The 20,818-nt window shown below is 37.1% G+C and overlaps 1 protein-coding gene across 3 annotated transcripts in view; it reads right to left on the bottom strand.

Moving 5' to 3' along the window:
* The window catches only part of LOC104850715 (A disintegrin and metallopeptidase domain 3), an 81,199-nt gene extending 62,798 nt beyond the window's left edge, over nt 1-18,401 (bottom strand). For 2 of the 3 annotated variants that reach the window (XM_019205077.1, XM_033765354.1), the window contains exons 1-2: nt 18,331-18,401; nt 13,642-13,819 (exon numbers count right to left, since the gene is read on the bottom strand). In XM_019205077.1, the coding sequence (XP_019060622.1) occupies nt 13,642-13,755 (114 nt within the window). In that variant the 5' untranslated portion in view covers nt 13,756-13,819; nt 18,331-18,401. Of the gene's footprint in view, nt 1-13,641; nt 13,820-16,958; nt 17,023-18,330 lie in introns of all 3 variants that reach the window. The other variant, XM_019205076.1, reaches the window with a different exon arrangement.
* Nucleotides 18,402-20,818: the final 2,417 nt, after the last annotated feature.

Here is a 20,818-nt window from a genome sequence, read left to right as displayed (position 1 = left end):
TGTTTTTTTTTTTTTTTTTTTTATAACCGTAGTAGGGCTCTTTAGAGAAATACAGTTGAGAGGATGTGTACATAAAGAGAAAAAGATTTATAACAAGGAATGGTCCCAGGTGTCATAGTGTGGGTCTGAAACGTCTTCTAAAAGCTCTTATGTTGAAAGTTTGTCCCCAGGTGTTGGTGCTATTGGGATAGTGAAAACTTTAGTGGATGGGGCCTAGTTGGAGAAGTAGGTTACTGAAGGTAAGCTGTTGTCTCTGCTCTCTATCCTGTCTCTCTTTCTTTTTCCTCTTGGCAATTGTGAGTTGAGCAACTCTGTTCCATGAAGTCCTGTGACCACGATGTCCTGTCTCAGCATAGACTCAGCACCAGTGGAGCCTGTGACTATGGACTGAAAACTCTGAAACCGTGAGCCAAATAAATCTTTCCTCCTTTCAGAAGATTATCTCAGGTATTTTGTTACAGTGACAGAAAGCTGGTGAACCAGGTGATTATGGTGGCTGGCTTTTCCAAATTCTGTAGAACTGGCCAGCACAATGGACAGCTGAGGTATACAGACTTGCCATCCTGGACATGCACACAAACTGATGCTACATCTTCAATTTGAGTTTAAAGCCATTTTCTGCAAAGTATCTGTTGTACTTTGCTAACATGCAGTGTTTTTGTTCTACTGAGCCTTCAACTGATTGAATCAGACCCATTTACATTATGCAAGATGGTCACAGCTTTATTCAATGTTCACAAAGCTAATCTCATTAAAGAAAACACAGGCACACCCAGAAAAACACTTGATTGTCAGATCCCAGTGGCCCAGGGAAGCTAAAGCATAAAGTCACCTATCATGTATTCTTAGGTTTTTTCTGTCATCAGCTTTATATCCACTGCTTCTTCCACTTCACATTTTTGGCTATGACATTATCATTACAGCTTATTTATTTTAAATGATAATAACTATTTACAAGGTACACTGCACTATTTATATATGTATATATTATGGAATAATTCAATCAAGGGAATTAGCACGTATCTATCTTCTCATATATTTGTTATTTTCTGTGGGGTGAACATATAACTGTTTGTTTGGTTTTGGTTTTTTGAGACAGGGTCTCACAATGTAGTTGAGACTGACCTGGAACTCACTATGTAGCCCAGGCTGGTCTTGAACTCATAGTGATCCTCCTGCCTCAGCCTCCCGAGTGCTGGGATTTCAGGCGTGCGCCACCACACCCAGCTGTAACATATAAATGCTATAGGAGTAGATTTTAAGTGTTCACATCATGGAAAATGACAAGTTCTACTTCTAGTCACTTTTGAAATATATATTATACTGTATACTTTACCACAGAATAGCTCTACAAAACCTGTTCCACCCATATAACTGAGACTTTGAACTTGACAACCAATATCTCCCCACTCACCCACCCATAAGTGTGTGTTAACCATTACTCCACGCCCTAATATTATGGAGTTGGATTTCCTTAGATTTCACGTATGTCTTGGTCTGTTTTTGTTATTATAGCAAAACTGAAGCTGTGTATTTGCAAACAAAAGGTGAACATGTTTATTTAGCTCACAGTCTTCACACATAATAGGATGGTGCTAAGCATCTGTTCAGCCTGGTGAAGTTCAGGAGAGACTCAGGAGAAATTCTTGATCTTTTCCTATAACATGCTGTACTTATAGGACTAAATTATTTGCACAAGAACCCCATTGAACTCTTCCAAGGACAGTTCCTGTGGTTACCTCACTCGGCACGCCCCAAAGATCTCACCTCCTAATGTCACTACACTGAGGACCGAGTTTCCAGCATGTAAACTTATGTGGGACTCTTATGGCTTGTATCCAGTGCTTCACTCACTCCCAGGTGGTGTTTTTGGGAAACAGCCGCATCATGGGTGTACGACAACTGGATTATGGCTGTGATGGCTGGTTATTCCACTGATTAGCACAGCTCTCTGAGTGTGGATGATAAGAAAGCCCAACCTGGTAGTAAGTGGCAAAAAACCAATAGGCTTGTAGCCCGAGTGGAGTGAAAAGGAAAAGGAAGGCTCCTTGGCTGGCTGCTTCCTGCATGAGTTGTTTTTCTTCTGCGATACCCCTCTGCCATGCTGCCCTGCCTTGGAGCCAGCTGATTGTGGGCTGAAACTTCTACACACTGTGAGTTAAAATAAATCTTCCTTCATTTAACTTCTGTGTATTGGGTATTTTGCCCCAGTAGTGAGAAAGTAACAAGAGAGGGACACTTCTGAATCATATTCTAGCCATAGTAGCACAAAAGTGAAGTCGTGCAAGACTTGTCTTTCTGTGCCAGGCTTATGTCACCAAGCATAACGTCCTCCAGCTTTCTCTGTGGTTACAAATGACTGAATTTCCATCATTTTTAAAGAGGATTATTATTCCACTGTGTGTGTATGTATGGACACACATGTGTGCACACACGCACACACACACACACACACCAAGTAACATTTCTTTATCCATTCTTCCACCAGGGGATACACAGGTTGATTCCATATCTTGACTCCTGTGAATAATGCCATGATTTAGATGCAACTATAGTTATCTCATTTCCCTAATAATAGACAATTTGGACCATATTTTAAAACATCCATTTCCTGTTGGTATTCCTCTTTTATTTTTCTCATTGCTGAGACAAAATACCCAAAACCCAAAGTTAAAGGAGGAAAGGTTTACTTGGCTCACAGTTTGAGAAGTTTCAGTCCATAGTTCAATGGCTGCAAGGCTGGATGGCACGGCAGAGGGGCGTCGCAGAGGGAAACAGTCCATGGCAAAGCGGGGCAGGCTGAAGGTAGCAAGCAAGTGAGCTGCAAGTGACAAGTGACAAGTAACAACCACAGTTCTTTCTGTCCTTTATATCTTATCCAGGGAGGGTAGACTCTAGCCTCACACTATGAATCAATCCCAGCCAACTTCACAAAGCCCCAGCTGTGACCATGTAAAGCTTTGGGGGAACACACAGATACAAGCCATAACAGCGTGTTTTTAAAAAACTTTCTATTTGGGTTGTTTGCTTGCTATGTAGTGGCTTTAATTTTTCACAGATTTTGAAAACCTATCCCTCATTAATATATGGTTTGCAAATGTATTCTCCCAATCCATAGGAGTTTTTGCCTTTCACAGTTCTGATTATGTCCTTCGCTGTCTAGAAGATTTTAAATTTGATCCAGTCCTATTTGTCTGAATTCACAACTGTTACTTGTGCTTTAAGCATCAAATGTAAAAAATCATTCTTTGAGTCCAATGTCATGGCAATTTCTCATATTGCTTTTTTCTAGTAATTTTACATTTCAGGTCTTACATTTAAGATCTTAATATAATTTTTAATAAATTTTAAAATGTGGGATGAACATAGGTCCAATTTCATTCTTCTTCAAATGGATATACAGATTTTTCCAGTACCATTTATTGGAGAGACTATAATTTTCCTTAATGTGTTCTTGGAAGCTTTCTTAAAAAACCAGTTGGCCAAGAATACAGACTATTTCTGGGTCCACCCTTATACCCACTTTCTAACATGTCTGTATAACTCAGTCTCAGGAACACTTTCATTTTACTGTAAGAATATGTTTTTATTGGATCTTGTTTTCAGTTTCGGGTTCTATGTATCAATTATGGTTTTAATGAAGATGTTCACTGTGTACGTACATATTTTCTGTACTTTTACTGGTGAAAAAACAGACCTAAAATATAAGCCTTTCTTTCTCTCCCTCCCTCCCTCCCTTCCTTCCTTTCTTTCCATTTTCTATTACTTTAGAAAAATGTTATACTGTATTAAAGATATGTAATTCAGTTATGTATATTTGCAAAAGTACTTGTGCTAATAAATGTATGCAAAATTAAATCTGAAAAAAATTACTGAGTTTCCCTGTGAAGACAGAAAAGGCACAACACAAACATATATCCAAGCATCTCCTTTTCTGCAGTGACGTCCACTGCTTTTTAATGATTAAAAGTGTGACTGTTCAAAAATTTGGTGCATTGGTCCAATTAAGTTACTGATGAAAGAAAACATAAAATATGACAGTTTTATTAAATATCTCTTCAAAGTTTGCAATACTATGTATCAACATATGAAACTACAGAGAAGAATCTATGTAAGAAAGATAACAGTGAGTTCCACACCAGTATTTAGCATTAATTTTGGCCTTCTAAATTTTATAAAATAAATTTTATACTTCTAAATATTTCACATTTTAATAGATATGCTAACTCATAATATTTACTTATTACAATAATAAATTTAACAATTTAATAATAATCAAAATCCATTTTTCACTTACTACCAGAAAAAAACTTCAAGAAGCATAATGGCTGGATGTTTTGACCACAAAATCATACATTTATAAAGTGACATTTATAATTAGGCATATAAAAATAAGTAGAGTCTACAGGACACATTGAAAGTAGTTCTAAGAGGAAGTTTGTTGTTGTCATTGTGCACATTACAAAAACAAAGTGAATTCAAATAAATAACCTAGTGATACATCTCAACATACTCCAAAAACAAGAATGGTCCAAACTCAAATCTAGTTTAAGGAGGAAAATAAAGACCAGAGTGGAAATTAGTGAAACTGACACTAAAAGACAATACCAATAATCAATGAATCAAAGAGCTGGTTCTTTCAAAGAGTCAACAAAATAGACAAAAACTTGGTCAAACTTAGCAAAAAGGAAAGACTGACATCAATAGAATTAGAACTGAAAAGATAAAATTACAACAGACACTGCCACTATCCAGAAAATCATTAGTAACTACTATGAAAAACTGTACTCCACCAAATTGGAGAATATTGAAGAGATGGACAGATTCCTCGATACATAGGAAGACTGCTCCAAGAAGATATAAAAATTTTGAATAATCTAATAATACGCAATGAAACTGAGGCAGTAATCAAAACCCTGCCAACTAAGAAAAGCCCAGGACCTGATGAATTCACTACTGAATTCTACAAGACTGTGAAGGAAGTTATAACACCAATACTCCTCAAATTCTTCAATGAAATTGGAAGAAGATGATTGTCTCCAATCTCAAATTCAGCATCACTGTCATTCTAAAGCCAGAAAAGGACCTAACTAAAAAATGAGAGACAAACCTTTAGAGAACATAGATGCAAAAGTCCTTAACAAGATATTGGAAAATAGAATGCACTGTCTTCAAAGGGATCATATATCATTTTCAAGTAGGTGTCATCCCAAGGATGCAAGGACTCAACATATGCAAATCAATAAATGTAATCCATCACAGAAACAGGAGCTAGAACAAATATTGTATAATCACCTCAACAGAAGCAGAAAAAGCCTTTGATGAAATCCAACATCCTCTCTTGATAAAAAACTGGAGAAAAAAGGAGAAAGGGGGCCTTTCCTCAATCTAATAAAAACCATTTATGACAAACCAACAGTCAACATCATATTAAATGGGAAAGATTTCCCTTTAATCAGTAACGAGACAAAGATGTCCAATATCACCACTTCTGTTCAATATACAGTAGTGCTCGAAACTTTAGCAGAGTGATCAGGTATGACATAAAAATAAAATGGCTATACATAACAAAGAAGTCTAGTTATCATTATTTGCAGATGACATGAGCCTTTTCATAAAAGACTTAAAAATTCCACCAAAAGACTCCTAGAATTAATAACCAAGTTCAACAATGTAGGTGGATGAAAAAATTAATAGCATTCCTGTACACCAATAATGAACTAACTGAGAAAGACATTAGGAAAACAATTCACAGTAGCATCAAGAAAAAGTAAACACTTAGGAATTATTTTAATCAAGGAAGGAAAAGATGTATACAATAGAAACCACAGTACTCTGAAATAGATCAACTAGTACATCAGAAAATGGAACAATAACTCATCTTTATGGCAGAACCAACAGTGTCAAAATGGCCACACTTCCAAAACTGATAAACAGTTTAATGCAATCTTAATCAAAATACCAAGAGCACTCCTCATAGAACTAGGAGAAACAACACTGAAGTGTGTGTGGAACCAGAAGAGACCTACAATAGCAAAAGTCACCTTGGGTAACAAAAGCAAAGCAAGAGACATCACAAGCCCAGATTTCAAGTTATACTACAAAGCTGCAGTGGTAAAAACAGCATGGTGTTTGCACAAAAACAGACGTACAGATCAGCAAAACAGAATAACAGATTCAAAACCAACCCTATATATGTTCAGCCACCTAATCTTTGACAAAGGAGCCAAAGACATATGCTAGAGGAAAAGTAGCCACTTTAAATGGTTCTCGGAAAACTGGCTATACATGTGCAGAACGTTGAAGATAAACCCATATATTCCATCATGTACTAAACAAATTAAAATGGATCAAAGATCTAAACAGAAGATGAAATGGGTAAAATTTTTGAAGTCACAGGTGAATGCAGGGACTTTTTGATCAGAACCCCAACTGCACATGAAATAACATCAAGAATCAACAAATGAAATTATATCAAATTTTTAAAATTCTGCACAGCAAACAACAAGATGCAGAAGAAAAAATGGGACAAAATTTTGCCATGTTTACCTTGAATGCAGGATTAACATCTAGAAAATACAAAGAATTCAAACAAATTAGAATCTCCAAAATAAAAGACTCAATACACTTAATCATAGCCAAAAGGCTAAGAAGTGATATAAAAGACCCAATAAATAAATGAACAACTAAAATGAATAGGCAGTTTGCAGAAGAAATACAAATGGCCCATAAATACATGAAAAAAATGTTTAGCATCAATGGCTCTCAGGAAAATGCAAATGAAAACAACACATATTATCTTACTCCAGAAAGAAGAGCAACCATCACGAAATCAAGTGAACAAATGCCGGCATTTGAAAAAGGAACCATCATACATTGTTGGTGGGAATATAAACTAGTACAACCACTATGGAAATCTGTATGGAATTTGTTTAAAAAACTAAAACTAAAACTAAAGCTAAAATTTTCATTTACCCAGATATTTCTCTACTAGGTATCTTCCCAAAAGAGTGAAAGATGGCATATTGCAGTGATATATATGCATACCTATGTTTATAGCAGCACGATTCATAATAGCCAAATCTTGGAAATTATCTACATGTCCATCAATAGATGACTGGATAAAGAAAATGTGCTATCAGCAAGAAGCTGGAGAAGCCAATGGTGACCAGAACAGCATAGTTGCAGGCAGGTCCTAGCCAGGGCCCTGCCCCGACCCAAGCAGCTTGGATCCACAGGCCAGGCCAAAGGCCCACCTGAAAAAGAACTTCTCAGGTGTGCAAGCAACAGCCAGAGGCCCACCCAGATACCACTGGTAAGTGCGTGCAGACCCTAGACAGAAGCCCACTCAGACACCAGTGACAGGGTGCACAGCACCCAGCCAAAGGCACTCCCAGACAACTGCTACATAGGGGGCAGGCTCCAGCCAGAGGCACACCCTGATACCAACCCAAGTGTGCACAGGTCCCAGCCAGGACCCTGCCTAAACAACAGGGCAGCTGAACCACCATTCTGAACCCAGGAATTGGCACAGGGGTGAGCAGCAGAAAAGGCCTCTCTGTGGCTTGCTGAGAATTGAAGACCACTGGGTGAGTGAAAAGTCTCCTCAACAAAGGCACAGCAAGCTGCATCTGTTGAAATGAGAAGACACGTACACAAGTTTCAAAACCAAAATTCCAGATCACCTAATGCAATGCCAAGGGGCAAGGAGATGGAATAATCTGATACCAACCAATTCAATGCCCTCAATAGGCAACAAAAGAGGATCTGGAAAAAATGAAATCAGAAGTAATTTCTCACAATAGAGATTGTGTCTATAGTGAAAGACATGATTAATAACTCTAGAGCACACAGAGATTAAAAAAAAAAAAGGTAGGGGAGCTGAGCACCATGATGGAATCCCAGGATAGAAAAAATATAGAATCCATAAAACCGATGCAAACCAATATCCAGGAGATTAAAAACTCCACTGAAAGTTTACCCAGCAGAATGAGCCAATGTGAGGACAGAATTTCAGATATAGAGACAGGATTGCAATTAGTGACCAGGAAAAGAAAATTTTCTTTAAGTGACCATGAGAAATCAATTGAGCAGTGGTGAAATGATGCAAAAAAGAATAACATAAGACTGATCAGAGTCAATGAAGAAACAGGAAAGAGTGTGAAAGATATTAAAAAAATTATTCACAGACGTAATGGCAGAAAACTTTTCAAGCGGGGAGAAAAGAACTTGACATCCAGATAAGTGAGGCATACAGGACTCCAATTAGCCATGATAAAAAATCTATACCTAGGCATATAATAGTTAAGATTCCAGAAACCCAACAGAAGAACAAAATTCTACAAGCAGTTAGAGAAAAGAAACGAATCACATACAAAAGAAAGCTCATCAGAATCACAGAAGAGTTCTCAACAGAAATGTTCAAGTCAAGAAGAGCCTGGAGTAACATAGTTCAAGCACTAAAGGAAAACAATCTTCAACACAGACTGATGTACCCTGCAAAACTGTCTTTCAAAACAGATGGAGAAATAAGATACTTTCATGACAAAGAGCATCTGAGGAACTTCTTGAATACCAAACAATCACACATAAAATTTTAAAGTATATCCTAGGAAAAGACAATTAGGATCACACCCCAGGAAAGAAGCCCAGCAGAACGAATCCATCAGGCACAAAAAGAAATTAAATTCAAAGGGGGAAAACCCAACAAAAATAAAAAGTTATGACAAGGATAAGTCAATACATATCAGTTATAATCATCAAAGTGAATGGTCTTAATTCAATAATCAAAAAAAGAATTGGCAGAATGGATCAAGAAGCAAGATCCAACAATATGCTGCATACAAGAAACACACTTAATTCAAAAAGAAAAACTCAAAGACTGAAAGTTAAAGGGTGGAAAACAATATTCCATGTGACAGGAATAAAAAAAAAAAGCAGGAGTAGCTATCCTCTTTGCAGATCAAATGGATTTCAAAGTAACACTGACTAAGAGGGACAAAAAAAGGACACTACACCCTTGTAAAGGGAACAATCCAAGAGGAAGAGATATAATCATAAATATAAGCGCACTGAATACTAATGTGCCCAACTATATAAAACAAATAATAAGGGAGATGAAAAATCAAATAAGCACTAATACAATAGTAGTGGGGGACCTCCATATGCCACTGTCACAAATAGATCAATCAACCAGACAAAAAATAAATACTAGAACTCAAACTCTTGAACAAATAGACTTAACAGATGTTTGCAGAGTGTCCCACCCTACAAAATCAGAACACACATTCTTTTCAGCTGCATATGTGTTATTCTCCAAAAGAGACCACATACTTGCTCATAGAACATGTTTAAGTAAGTGCAAAGAAATTGAAGTTATCCCCTATATATTATCAGACCACAGTGTAATGAAATTAAGATCAATAGCAAAAGAAACCATAAGAATTTCATAAATACATGGAAATTGAAAATACACTTCTGAATAACTAATGGGGTCACAGTATAAATTAAATAATATATCAGACAGTTTCTACAATTCAGTGACAACATCAATACAACTTATCAGAGTCTATGGGATACAGTGAAAACAAGTCTTATGAGAGAAATTCATAGCAATAAATACTCAGGAAAACAGAGGAAGCTCAAACAAACAACCTAATACTGAAACTCAAGTTTCTAGAAAAATAAGAGCAAGACAAACCCAAAGTTCACACAAGGGAGAAAATTATAAAGATCAGAGCAGAAATGAATGCAGTGGAGGCTAAGAGAATGATACAAAAAAAAATCAATGAAGCAAAGAGTTGGTTTTTCAAAAGAACAAACAAAATTGACAAACCCTTAGCCAACCTTATCTAAAAATGGAAAGAAGAGACCCAAATCCATGTAATTAGGAATGAAAAGGGTGAAATTACAACCGACCCATCAGAAATCCAGAGAATCATCAATACATACTTTGAGAACCAATATGCCAATAAGAAAGAAAACACAGAAGAAATGGACAGATTCCTAGATATATATGAATTACCAAAATTAAATGAAGAATTCCTAAACATTATTATCAAGGCAATATCAATGAAATTGAAAATGTAATTAAAAACTTACCAACTAAGAAAAACCTGGGTTCTCATGGCTTCACTGCTGAATTCTAGAAGACATTTAGAGAGGAACTATTGCCACTACTATTTAAACTCGTCAATGAAATTGAAGGGGGAAGTAATACTCCCATATTCTTCATTCCTGGAAGAAAACATCACCTTAATCCCCAAAATAGAGAAAGTCCCAACCAAAAAAGAGAAGTATAGGCCAGTGTCACTCATGAACATAGATGCACACATCCTCAATAAGAAACTGGCAAACAGAATGCAAAAGATGATCAAGAAGTTCATACACTGTGACCAGGTGGGATTCATCCTAGGGATACAGGACGGTTCAACATATGCAAATCAATAAATGTAATACACTATGTTAACAAAGTCAAGGGCAAAAACCATATGATCATCTCAATAGATGCAGAAAAGGCATTCAACAAAATCCAGCACCCATTCATGATAAAAACTGGAATAGAAAGTCTCCATCTCAACCTGATAAAAGCTATCTATGAAAAACCAACTGCCAACATCATACTACGTGGTGAAAAACCTACACTAAAATCAGGAACAAGGCAAGGATGTCCACTATCACCACTCCTGTCCAGTACACTTCTAGAAACATTACCCACAGCAAATAGACAAGAAAAAGAAATAAAAGGGATAAAGATAGTAAATGAGCGAGGCAAATTCTCATTACTTGCAAATAATAAGATACTCTATATAGAGACCCCAAGAAACTCTGCCAAAAGTTATCTAGACTTAATAACCAAATTCAGTAGAGTAGGTGGAACAAGGTGAACACACAAAAATCAATAGCTTCCCTGTACACAAACAACAGACTCACTGAGAGAAAACTGGAGAAACAACTCCTTTCACAATAGTATCCCCAAAAATGAAATACCTAGGAATCAACTTAATGAAAGAAATCAAAGACCTCTACTTTGAAAACTACAGCAGCCTGAAAAAAAGAGATTGAAAAGGATATCAGAAAACAGAAGGACATCCCTTGCTCCTCGATAGGAAGAACCAATATAGTGAAAATGGCCATACTTCCAAAACTGCTGTATAGATTCAACACAATTGAAATCACAGCAGCATACTTCACAGACCTTGAGGAAACAATCTAAAACTTCATTTGGAACAGAATAGACTTAGAAGAGCAAAGGTAGTTTCAGCCAGCAAAGACAAGGTAGGGGATATCACGATACCCACAGTGAAACTATACTACAAAGCTACTATGGTAAAAACAGCATGGTACTGCCAAAGAAACAGACCTGAGGATCAGTGAAACAGGGCAGAAGATGCAGAAACAACTCCAGACACACTCAGCCACATCATCTTTGACAAAGGAACCAAACACCCTCACTGGAGGAAAGATAGCCTCTTCTATAAATAGTGCTGGAAAAATTGAGTTTCAACTTAACAAAGATTAAAACGAGACCTATATCTCTCATGATGCACTAAACTATAATTGAAATGGATTAAAGTTCTAAATATTACAACAGAAACAATAAACTAACTGGAAGAGAGGTTAGACAGAACTCTTGAAGACATTGGCATAAGAAAAGATTTCATGAACAAAACCTCAGTTCCACATGAACTAGCACAAGAAATCAACAAGTGGGAACTCTTATTAAAAAGTTTCTGCACAACAAGGAAAACCACCAACAGTGTGAAGAGACAACTCACAATGTGGGAAAAAGTTTTGACCAGCTGTTCCTGAGACAAAGGACTACTCTCCAAAATATATTAATAACAAAAAAATCAGACCTCCAAAAATAAAGACCTGATTCAAAAATGGGCATCTGAAATGAACAGACATTTCTTGGACAGAGAAATAAAAGTAGCAAATAAACATAAAAAATGTTCAGTATCACTGGTCCTTCAAGAGGTGCACATGAAAACAGTGCTTAGATTTCACCTCACCCCAGAAAGAATGGCTGATGTCAAGAAATCAACCAAAAACAAATGCTGGCGGGGCTGGGGGGAAAGAGGAACCCTGCTCCACTGCAGGTGGGAGTGCAGACTGTGCAACCCCTGTGGAAATCAATATGGAGATACCTCAAAGAACTAGGATTAGAAGTCCCATTTGACCCAGCTATTGCCCTGCTGGGTGTCTTCCCAAAAGATTTAAAAGAATCATACAACAGAGATATATGCTCACCCATGTTCATAGTGGCACAGTTTGCAATAGCTAAAACTTGGGAACATCCCAGTTGCCCATCAACTGGAGACTGGATAAAGAAAAAATATATATTTTTAATAAAACAGCCTACTACTCAGCCATAAAGAATGAGAAATTAGAGGCATTTATAGCTAAATGGATGCACATTGAGGCCATACTCTTAAGTGAAATAAATAGGACACACGTGTAACTATCGAATGATTTCTCTGGTGTGAGACACTGAAAGTGTAAAGAAGGATCAAATTGTATGATATATAATGTGAAATAGGAAGGTAGGATGTAAAGGGGAAGGGTAAATGAAAGTGGCTGGGGAAAGGAAGGAAGGCAGTGGAATTAATATTAGAAAATGAAAAAGTTGAAACAAAGTCTTTGTAAACAGGGCAAGGTGGAGGAGTTGAAGGTAGGGCAGGGGAATGGGGAAAAAATAAAAATCAAGATATATTATGTGAAGATACAAATCTCCAATGATTAATGTCAGTATATTGTGTATCTAAAATGTACTAATAAAATTAATTTTTAGAAAAGAAAATGCGGGATTTACACACAGAATGGAGTACTACCGGGCCTTAAAGAAGAATAGACTTGAGTCCCCTGCAGGAAAATGATGCACCTTGAGATCCTAATGTCAAGTGAAATAAATTAGACACACGAGTTTAATACTATACAGTTTCTCTAAACCAAACATATAAACAATCAAAGAACAAAACGAAAGTTAAATGACAAGAAACAGGGTACAGATCTGCAAATGGGAAGGAGACCGGAGAGATGTGGGTGGGGAGCGGGAGGAAGAGGAGAAAGGGACGTGAAAGAGTAAAGCTGTGTCACGCACATGTACCACACAGCTACAACGGAAGTAGTCACTGTGCACTGCAAACGTGTGCTAATAAATAAAAAATAATAATTAGGAAAAATACTCCAAAGCAGCACTTTCTCTAGATAAAAATATATGGACACAGTTCTAGTGAAGTTTCCTCCAGCTTTCCTACCTGTAAATTGGCTGCTCAAACAATAATGTTTCACAAAGAATATGCTTTAGAGAAGGAAATGCTTATCGTAACCAGCAAATGTGAAAACTTTTGTGATATTAGCATGCATATTCAGTAAAACTACCATAATCTTTAGGTGCATAAAATTCTTACAATTAGGGAACTATTTTCATGGTCATAATGATCGTTAATTTATATGTTTATATCATTCTAAATATGATATAAATCAGAATATTTTTAAAGATACTCTACTCTGTGGGCTTTTATATAATCAACACACGTTCAGAGTTTGTTTCTACAATGAGACAAATCCCAAACTTGAATATGAATAGGTTTCTCAAAAGCAACACAAGCGGGGTTCTAGCAGGAAGGGTTAACTCACTTGCTGTTTCACGTGAATTCTGTAGGACCGATCCGTCCGTGGAGTCACAGGGGAGCTTTCCGGTAAGGAGGACTGGTCCATGTTGTCACTCCTTATCTGGTACAGCACGTGCATGTAGGTGGGGATGTAGTCCAATGGCTCCACCACATAACTGACGTTCTCCAACTGTAACAGCCCTCTAAATGTTCAAACACAGCAAGACAAAGAAAAAGACAGTGAGTGTAGATTTTCCAAACGGAAGTATAAGTTGATGTGAAATAAAAATATGCTACATCTGTTTGACGATATTTGCAGTCTATTACCTAAGCACCCCATCATGCTTTATTTTTTTTCGTGATCAAGAATACAGTTAGAATTTTGATTGAGACAAAAATATATAAATACAGATTAAATATGTATTTTTTCCAAATAATATTTTTAAAATTTTAAAAGGAGCTATTTTACTGCTGACAGTTATGGTTCTACTGCCCTGAGGAATATAAACTAATTTTGAAATGTCTTTACCATTTATTTTTAATCAAAAATAAATGTATTTATTTGGTATAAATTTTTTAAAAAATAGGCGTTGAATAGCCAGACGGAGATAATTACCCATACCTATTATCTCACATAATGATATATTTTTGGGGAGAGAACACTTAAAATCTACCATGGTCCCAATTTTTTTTTCCATTAAGTTTGTTGGTACATTTAAAGCAAACAATGCAGTTACATTTATCGTTGGGACCTCGTATCTTTACATGATGTCTTGGATTTTATTTTTCTCCCCATACCCCTGCCCTGCCTTCACCCCCTTCACCCTTCCCTATTTACAAAGACTTTGTTTCCATTTTTTCTTTTCCCTTATTTCCTTTCCCCTCCCCTTCCCACTTCCTCTTTAGCCATTTTCTTCCTATTTCACACTCTTAATTATATATACCATTTGAACCTTATTTACACTTTTATTTTTTCACACCAGAGAAACTATTTGGTATTTACTCGTGTGTCCTATTTATTTCACTTAAAAGTATAGCCTCAGTGTGCATGCATTTAGCTATAAATCTTTTGAGTTTTTCTTCATGGCTGAGTAGTACTCCATTTTATAGAAAAACCACATGTTCTTTATCCAGTCTCCAGGTGATGGGCATTTTGGTTGTTTCCAAGTTTTAGCTATTACAAACTGCTGCTATAATCATGGGTGTGCATATATCACTATGGCATGATTCTGTTAATTCTTTTGGAAAGATATCCAGCAGAGGCATAGCTGGGTCAAATAGGACTTCCTAGTTCTTTGAGGTATCTCCATATTGATTTCCACAGTGGTTGCACCAGTCTGCACTCCTGCCAACAATGGCGAAGTGTTCCCTTCTCCCCACAGCCCCACTAACTTTTGTTATTGGTTGATTTCTAGATAGCAGCCATTCTTACTGGAGTGTGAGATGGAATCTCAGGGTTGTTTTCATTTGCATCTCTCGAATGACCAGTAATGTTGAACATTTTATATGATTATTTGCTGCTTTTACTTGTTTGTCTGAGAAGTGTCTGTTAATTTCGGATGCCCATTTTTGAATTGGGTCTTTGTATTTGGAGGGTCTGATTTTTTTGAGTTCTTTATATATTCTAGATAGCAGTCCTTTGTTTGAGGAATAGCTGGTAAATTTTTTTTCCCACATTGTAGGTTGTCTCATAGTTCTGTTGGTAGTTCCTCTTGCACTGCAAAAACTTTTTAATACAATGAGATCCCAGCTGTTGATTCTTTGTGCAAGCTCTTATGCTGCTGAGATTTTGTTCAGTCTTCTCCTATGCATGGCCCCGATTTTCAAAGGTAGAGTGAACAGCTGTTAACAAGAGGCACAGGTAATACAATGAACCTCTCGAACTTATTCCTCTGACACAACTGAACTTTGGTACCCTTTGACCATCATCTCTTTACTCCTCCACAAGACCTGATCAACATCATTTTACTCTTAATCACTATATGAATAATAGTTTTAACGTTAGAGAAATGCAAACTAAAACAGAATCATATTGTATCTTCTGTAGCTTTGAATAAAATGTTCCCCATGCGCATCCGTATTGCGGCACATGGCATGATTTCCTTCTTTTATATCTAAATACTATTTCATATTGTGTATTTACCGCATTTCCTTTATTCATTCACTTACTGACAGGCACCCATATTGATTCCATATCTTCCTAATTGTGCATAATGCTGCAATGAATGTGGGAGTGCAGAAATCTCTTCCTTACATTTTGATACATATCAGAGAGGAAGAGGAATTACTGGGTCATATATAGGGGACTCCATGTTTAGCTTTCTTGAAGGAACACACTACTTCCCATAATGGCTGTACTTATTCACAGTTTCATGAACACTGTGTCAGGGTTCCCTTTTCTCCACAACCTCTTCGACATTGAGATGTTGTCTTTTTTGAAAATAGCCAATTGAGTAAGTCTTAGGTGAGGGCTGGGGATTTAGCTCAGTGGTCCCGCCGCCTGCCTCGCAAGTACAAGGTCCCAAGTTCGATCCCCGGTACCAAAACAAACAAATAAAAGTTGCTTCTTGGCCTTTTGGCTAAGATCAAGTGTAGTCTTAGGTGATATCTCATTGTGTATCTTACTTGCATACTCTGAGATTAGGGATGTTGTGTATATTTTATATACTTGTTACTCCTAAGGTTTATTAAGAAAAATATTTGTTTACATACTATTGCTTTGTGTGAATTCTGTACACAGTTTGGATATGAATCCCTTATCAGAGATCCTCCTCTTTGAATGTATCCACAGCTCTGCAGAGACTTACCAGTTTGGTTTCATCTATTTGGTTCCTTTTGCTTTTGCTACCATATACATATAATTCTAGAGTCAGATAAAGATAAATCAATGCCCAAAGCAATGTAGTATAACTTTCCCTCCTATTAACTTCTAGTAATCATAGTTTCCATTCTTACATTTAAATCTTTAATACATTTTGAGATGGTTTTTGTGTTTATTGTGAGATAAAAGTTTGATTTCCGTTTTCTTCAAGTGGGTGTGCAGTTATACCAACATTACCTATGGAACAGCGTGTCCTCCTCTTATTCTGCGTTCTTGGCACCTTTGTCAAAAATCAATAGACTTCAGGGCTGGGGGTTTAGCTCAGTGGTTCCTCTGTCTGCTTTGCAAGTGCAAGGTCTTAAGTTCAATCCCCGGTACAAAACAAAGGAAAAACCAAGAGGCTTCACAAGCGTGAATGTACTTTTGGAGTCTCTATTCTGTTCTTCTAGTCTGCAGGTTGGTTTTGTGAGCAGCACCATGCTGTAGCTTGGTGGGACATTTACAGTCAGGTAGGGTGATACCTTCAGCTTTTGTTCTCTGCACTCATTGCTCCATACCAATTTTAGGAGTTTTTCTTTTCAATTTCTGTGGATAAAGACATTGAGATTTTGACAGGTGTTGCACTGAATCTATAGATTGCTCTGTGTAATATGAAAAATTTTAAGAGATAATTCTTCTAATTCATGAACACAGAATATCTTTCCAATAGTAGTATCTTTTTCAGGTTTTCTTTAATACTTCACTTCCTTGGTTAAATTTATTCCTAAAAATTTTATTTTGTAGTAGTTAATGCAAATCAAAGTGCTTGGTTTATCTCTTTTCAGGTAATTTTTGTAAGGGTATAGAAATCGCACTGGTTTTATATGTTGAATTTTGTTCTGCAGCTTTGCCAAATTCATTTATTTAGTTCTAAAATTTTGGTAAAAATCTTAAGCATTTAACATACATAAAGTCATCTGTGAATAATATAAGTTCTTTTCCAATTTGGATGTTATTTATTTCTTTTGCGTGCTTAATTGCTACAGCTAGGACTTCTAGTACTATGTTGAATAGAAGTGGTGATAGTAGGTACCCTGTCTTACTCCTAATCTTAGGGGAAAGGATTTCCACTTTTCATGGTTTAGAATGATGTGAGCTATGGAATTGTCATATATGGCCTTTAACTGCTGAGACATATACTTCTAATTTTTGTCACAAAAGGATGTTGAAGTTTTGTCACATGTATTTCTGCTTGGAATGATCCAAGATTTTCTTCCCCATTCTGATCATGTGTATTGTATTTATTGCTTATTTATGTCGAGCCGTCCTTGCTTCCAAGAGATACATCCTACTCTGACCCAAAGAATGATTATTTTGATGTACCTGTGAATTACATTTGTTAAAGTACTATTTAGGATTTCTGCATATATGTTCATCAAGGATGTTGTCTATTATTTTCTTTTCGTAATTTTTTTTTTTTTTTTTTGGTACCAGGGATTGAATTTGGGTCCTTGCGCTTGCAAGGCAGGTGGTGGAACCACTGAGCTAAATCCCCAGCCTTATTTTCTTTTCTTACAGGGTGCTTTACTAGTGTTGGCATCAGGGCAGGACAGACTTGTGAAAAACATTTCATATCTTTTTATTTCTAATAGAATCATTTAAGAGTAGTTTGGGCTCCCATTGTAGCTCTCTTCGTGTTAGTGGGAGCTTTTCCTACATGAATTGTATAATTTTGGGCCTAGCATAGAGGAAAGAGTAGAGGAAGTGATACAATGAAAAGAAAGAAAGAAAGTATATGAGAAGAGAAGCATCTAAAGTCTATTTCTTTGTCTTCGTGCTACCCTTCGAACGTTTCTGAAAACTAAACTGTCGTGCAAGATCTTTAAACACGGGAGCTCAGGAACATGCCATTACCTGAGTCCAGCACAGGCACTCAGCACCACAACTGATTTTGGAACTTCTGCTGCATATCCTTCATAAAAACAATGATTCTAAAAAGAAATATAGAAAGATACTCTCATAAATGTTTCATAAATTAAGTACTTGATTTCACCATGATTCCTAGATATTATTCATGAGATATCCTGCTCTGTTTTTGTTGTTGCAACACTTACCTCTTCGCCCTCTTAGGTCTATGGATAGTCATGATTCCCACGTTCCCTCAAGTCATTCTTGCTATAATTCTAAATCTTTGAAAATCATCTCTGTTAACTGCATTTTTCTTTAACAGTCAGATGGCTTCAATATTATGTTTAACTGCAAACACTATACAATTTACAGCACATTATTTTGACTGCAACTGTGAAAATTTTCTCTGAAAAAGAATTTTTTTTAGTTACTCCAAGAATCTTACTTGATATTTCCTCTCCTTAATTTCTCCTTAAGATCTCACTCTCCAGATAGCTGATCATTCCTAGTTTATATTCTCTTTCCCAATGACTGTATAGTGTTTTACTTTCTGGAGCTTTCCTCTTCCAGCTGTCCTGCCTTTCCCTTTAAATCTAGTGACCTCTAAAATCAATTATATTCCTTTGTTCAACCTAAACTTTGAAAATTTTACTCTCAGAGAATTCTCTCCTAAGCGTTTATCTATAAGCATATCCATCAACTATTTACTCTTTCTCAACAGGCCCAGCTCCCCTGCAAAAAAGGGGAAGAAGTCCACATTTACCCTCAGTGGCAGTGAGCAGAGCCTAGGCAGGCCAGACTATCTTACGCCCAACACTGACATAGTGACAGCCTGTGTCTCATCTAAAATCATCAAACCCATCTTAGTGCACAGGGGATATACACACCCTGCTTCTAGGTACACAAGAGCAGTGAGTGACACCAATTGCATTGCTATCAACAGGACCTATAGCTAGCAGCCCTTTGCAGAGTGGTAGAAGGAAATCAAGGCCCCAGCCCTCAGCCCAGGGGAGCCAGAAGTCTGGAATGGAAAGGTTTTCTCTTGACTCTGCTGGAAGATCATCATGAGATATTCCTTAAGCCAAGGAGCCAAGATTCTCCCTAAAGCCCTCATAGTAGCACAAGTAAAGCACACTCACACCAGTGGCTAAAAAGCAGCCAGTGAAAATGCTTTCCATCCCATGGGTCTTTCAGTACCTATCAGTACCAAACAATACCAGAAGAACCTCGGAGCCTAAGAGGCGGAAAAAAATAGCCAGAGAATAAGTACTGCAGAGCCAGAAGAATGAAGCTCAGATATTGCTAATGCTGAGAAGATAACTTGTCGCTGGAAGAGCAGAGCACTCTAAATTTAAATTGAAGCTGGAGTCCTGCCTTCTATCTTAGAAAATACAAACAAGTGCTTCCTTATCAGTGATGACCTAGAAGTTAGAAAATCACTCATATCTCCTAAGTTATGCTCATCACAGTAAGAACAAAAATCACAAAATGCCCAGCAACACCAGCAGCAGCAACAAAAAGAGCCAAAGAGAGAAGAACAGGTAAGGAGTGCGTGACAGGTATTTTAGAAATTTTATACGAGACAATGACTCCAAATTTAAGGCAAATGAGGCTAAAAGTTAATGTATGAAAGAGAGGCACCGTGTATAAATTTTAACTAGAGATTGCTGTGCTCATATGAGAGCACAGTGGACTCTGTCAGAAGGTATCACACTAAACACAGAAAACTTTATAATTATTACAGAATCAAGTGACGAGATGAGCTGTATTTATGTACTTAATATCAAAGTAGCTCTATGTACACAATACCAAAAACTTAACAGAGAAGTAGCAATACAGTAGTAATAGATGCCTTAAGTTACTTTCAGTGGAGGACGTGATATCCTGCCAGAAGATTAATAAGGGAATAGAGAACTTTAATAATTCCATAGACCAAACGGACCATGCCCCTTAGCCATGACATGTCTGCTTTGGGACCAGCCGAGTCCTATGAGTTGTAGGTGAAGAGTACCTTGTTCCAGTGATAGGAAAGTGACGGATACAAGAAATAGGTTCTAGGAGTGGCACGGTTGTGGTGACTATACTGACCGTGTGATTTAGAAGTCTTTGTGAGTGGCTTATGGGAAGAGTTTGGAAAGCTCTAGAGAACTGGGCTAGAGAACAGTTCATACTTGTCTGGCTCCAAGGCAGAAACAATATGATGAAACGGCATGATGGAGGAATGTCATTTACTGTGTGGCGGTCAGGAAGCAGAGAGAAAGGAGAAGCCGGGAGGAGAGCACACTGTTTAAGTTATATCCCCCAGTAACCTGCCCCTTTCAACCAGGGCGCATCAGCAAACTTGAGACTTTTGAACTATTACACTTCAGTATCTTTCAAAAAGTGAAATCAGAAGCTCAAAAAGATGTTGGTACTCATCCTAATTATTATGGTTTACATGTAGACGCTGCCCTGAAACCTCCTGTGCTCATAGGTGGGACTTTTGGGAGGCAAT

This window comes from Fukomys damarensis, unplaced genomic scaffold (assembly GCF_012274545.1).
Source record: "Fukomys damarensis isolate Sample0158 unplaced genomic scaffold, DMR_v1.0_HiC HiC_scaffold_18, whole genome shotgun sequence".
Taxonomy (NCBI): domain Eukaryota; kingdom Metazoa; phylum Chordata; class Mammalia; order Rodentia; family Bathyergidae; genus Fukomys; species Fukomys damarensis.
Note: the sequence above shows the minus strand (reverse complement) of the source record. Positions and strands in the feature narration are given on the sequence as shown.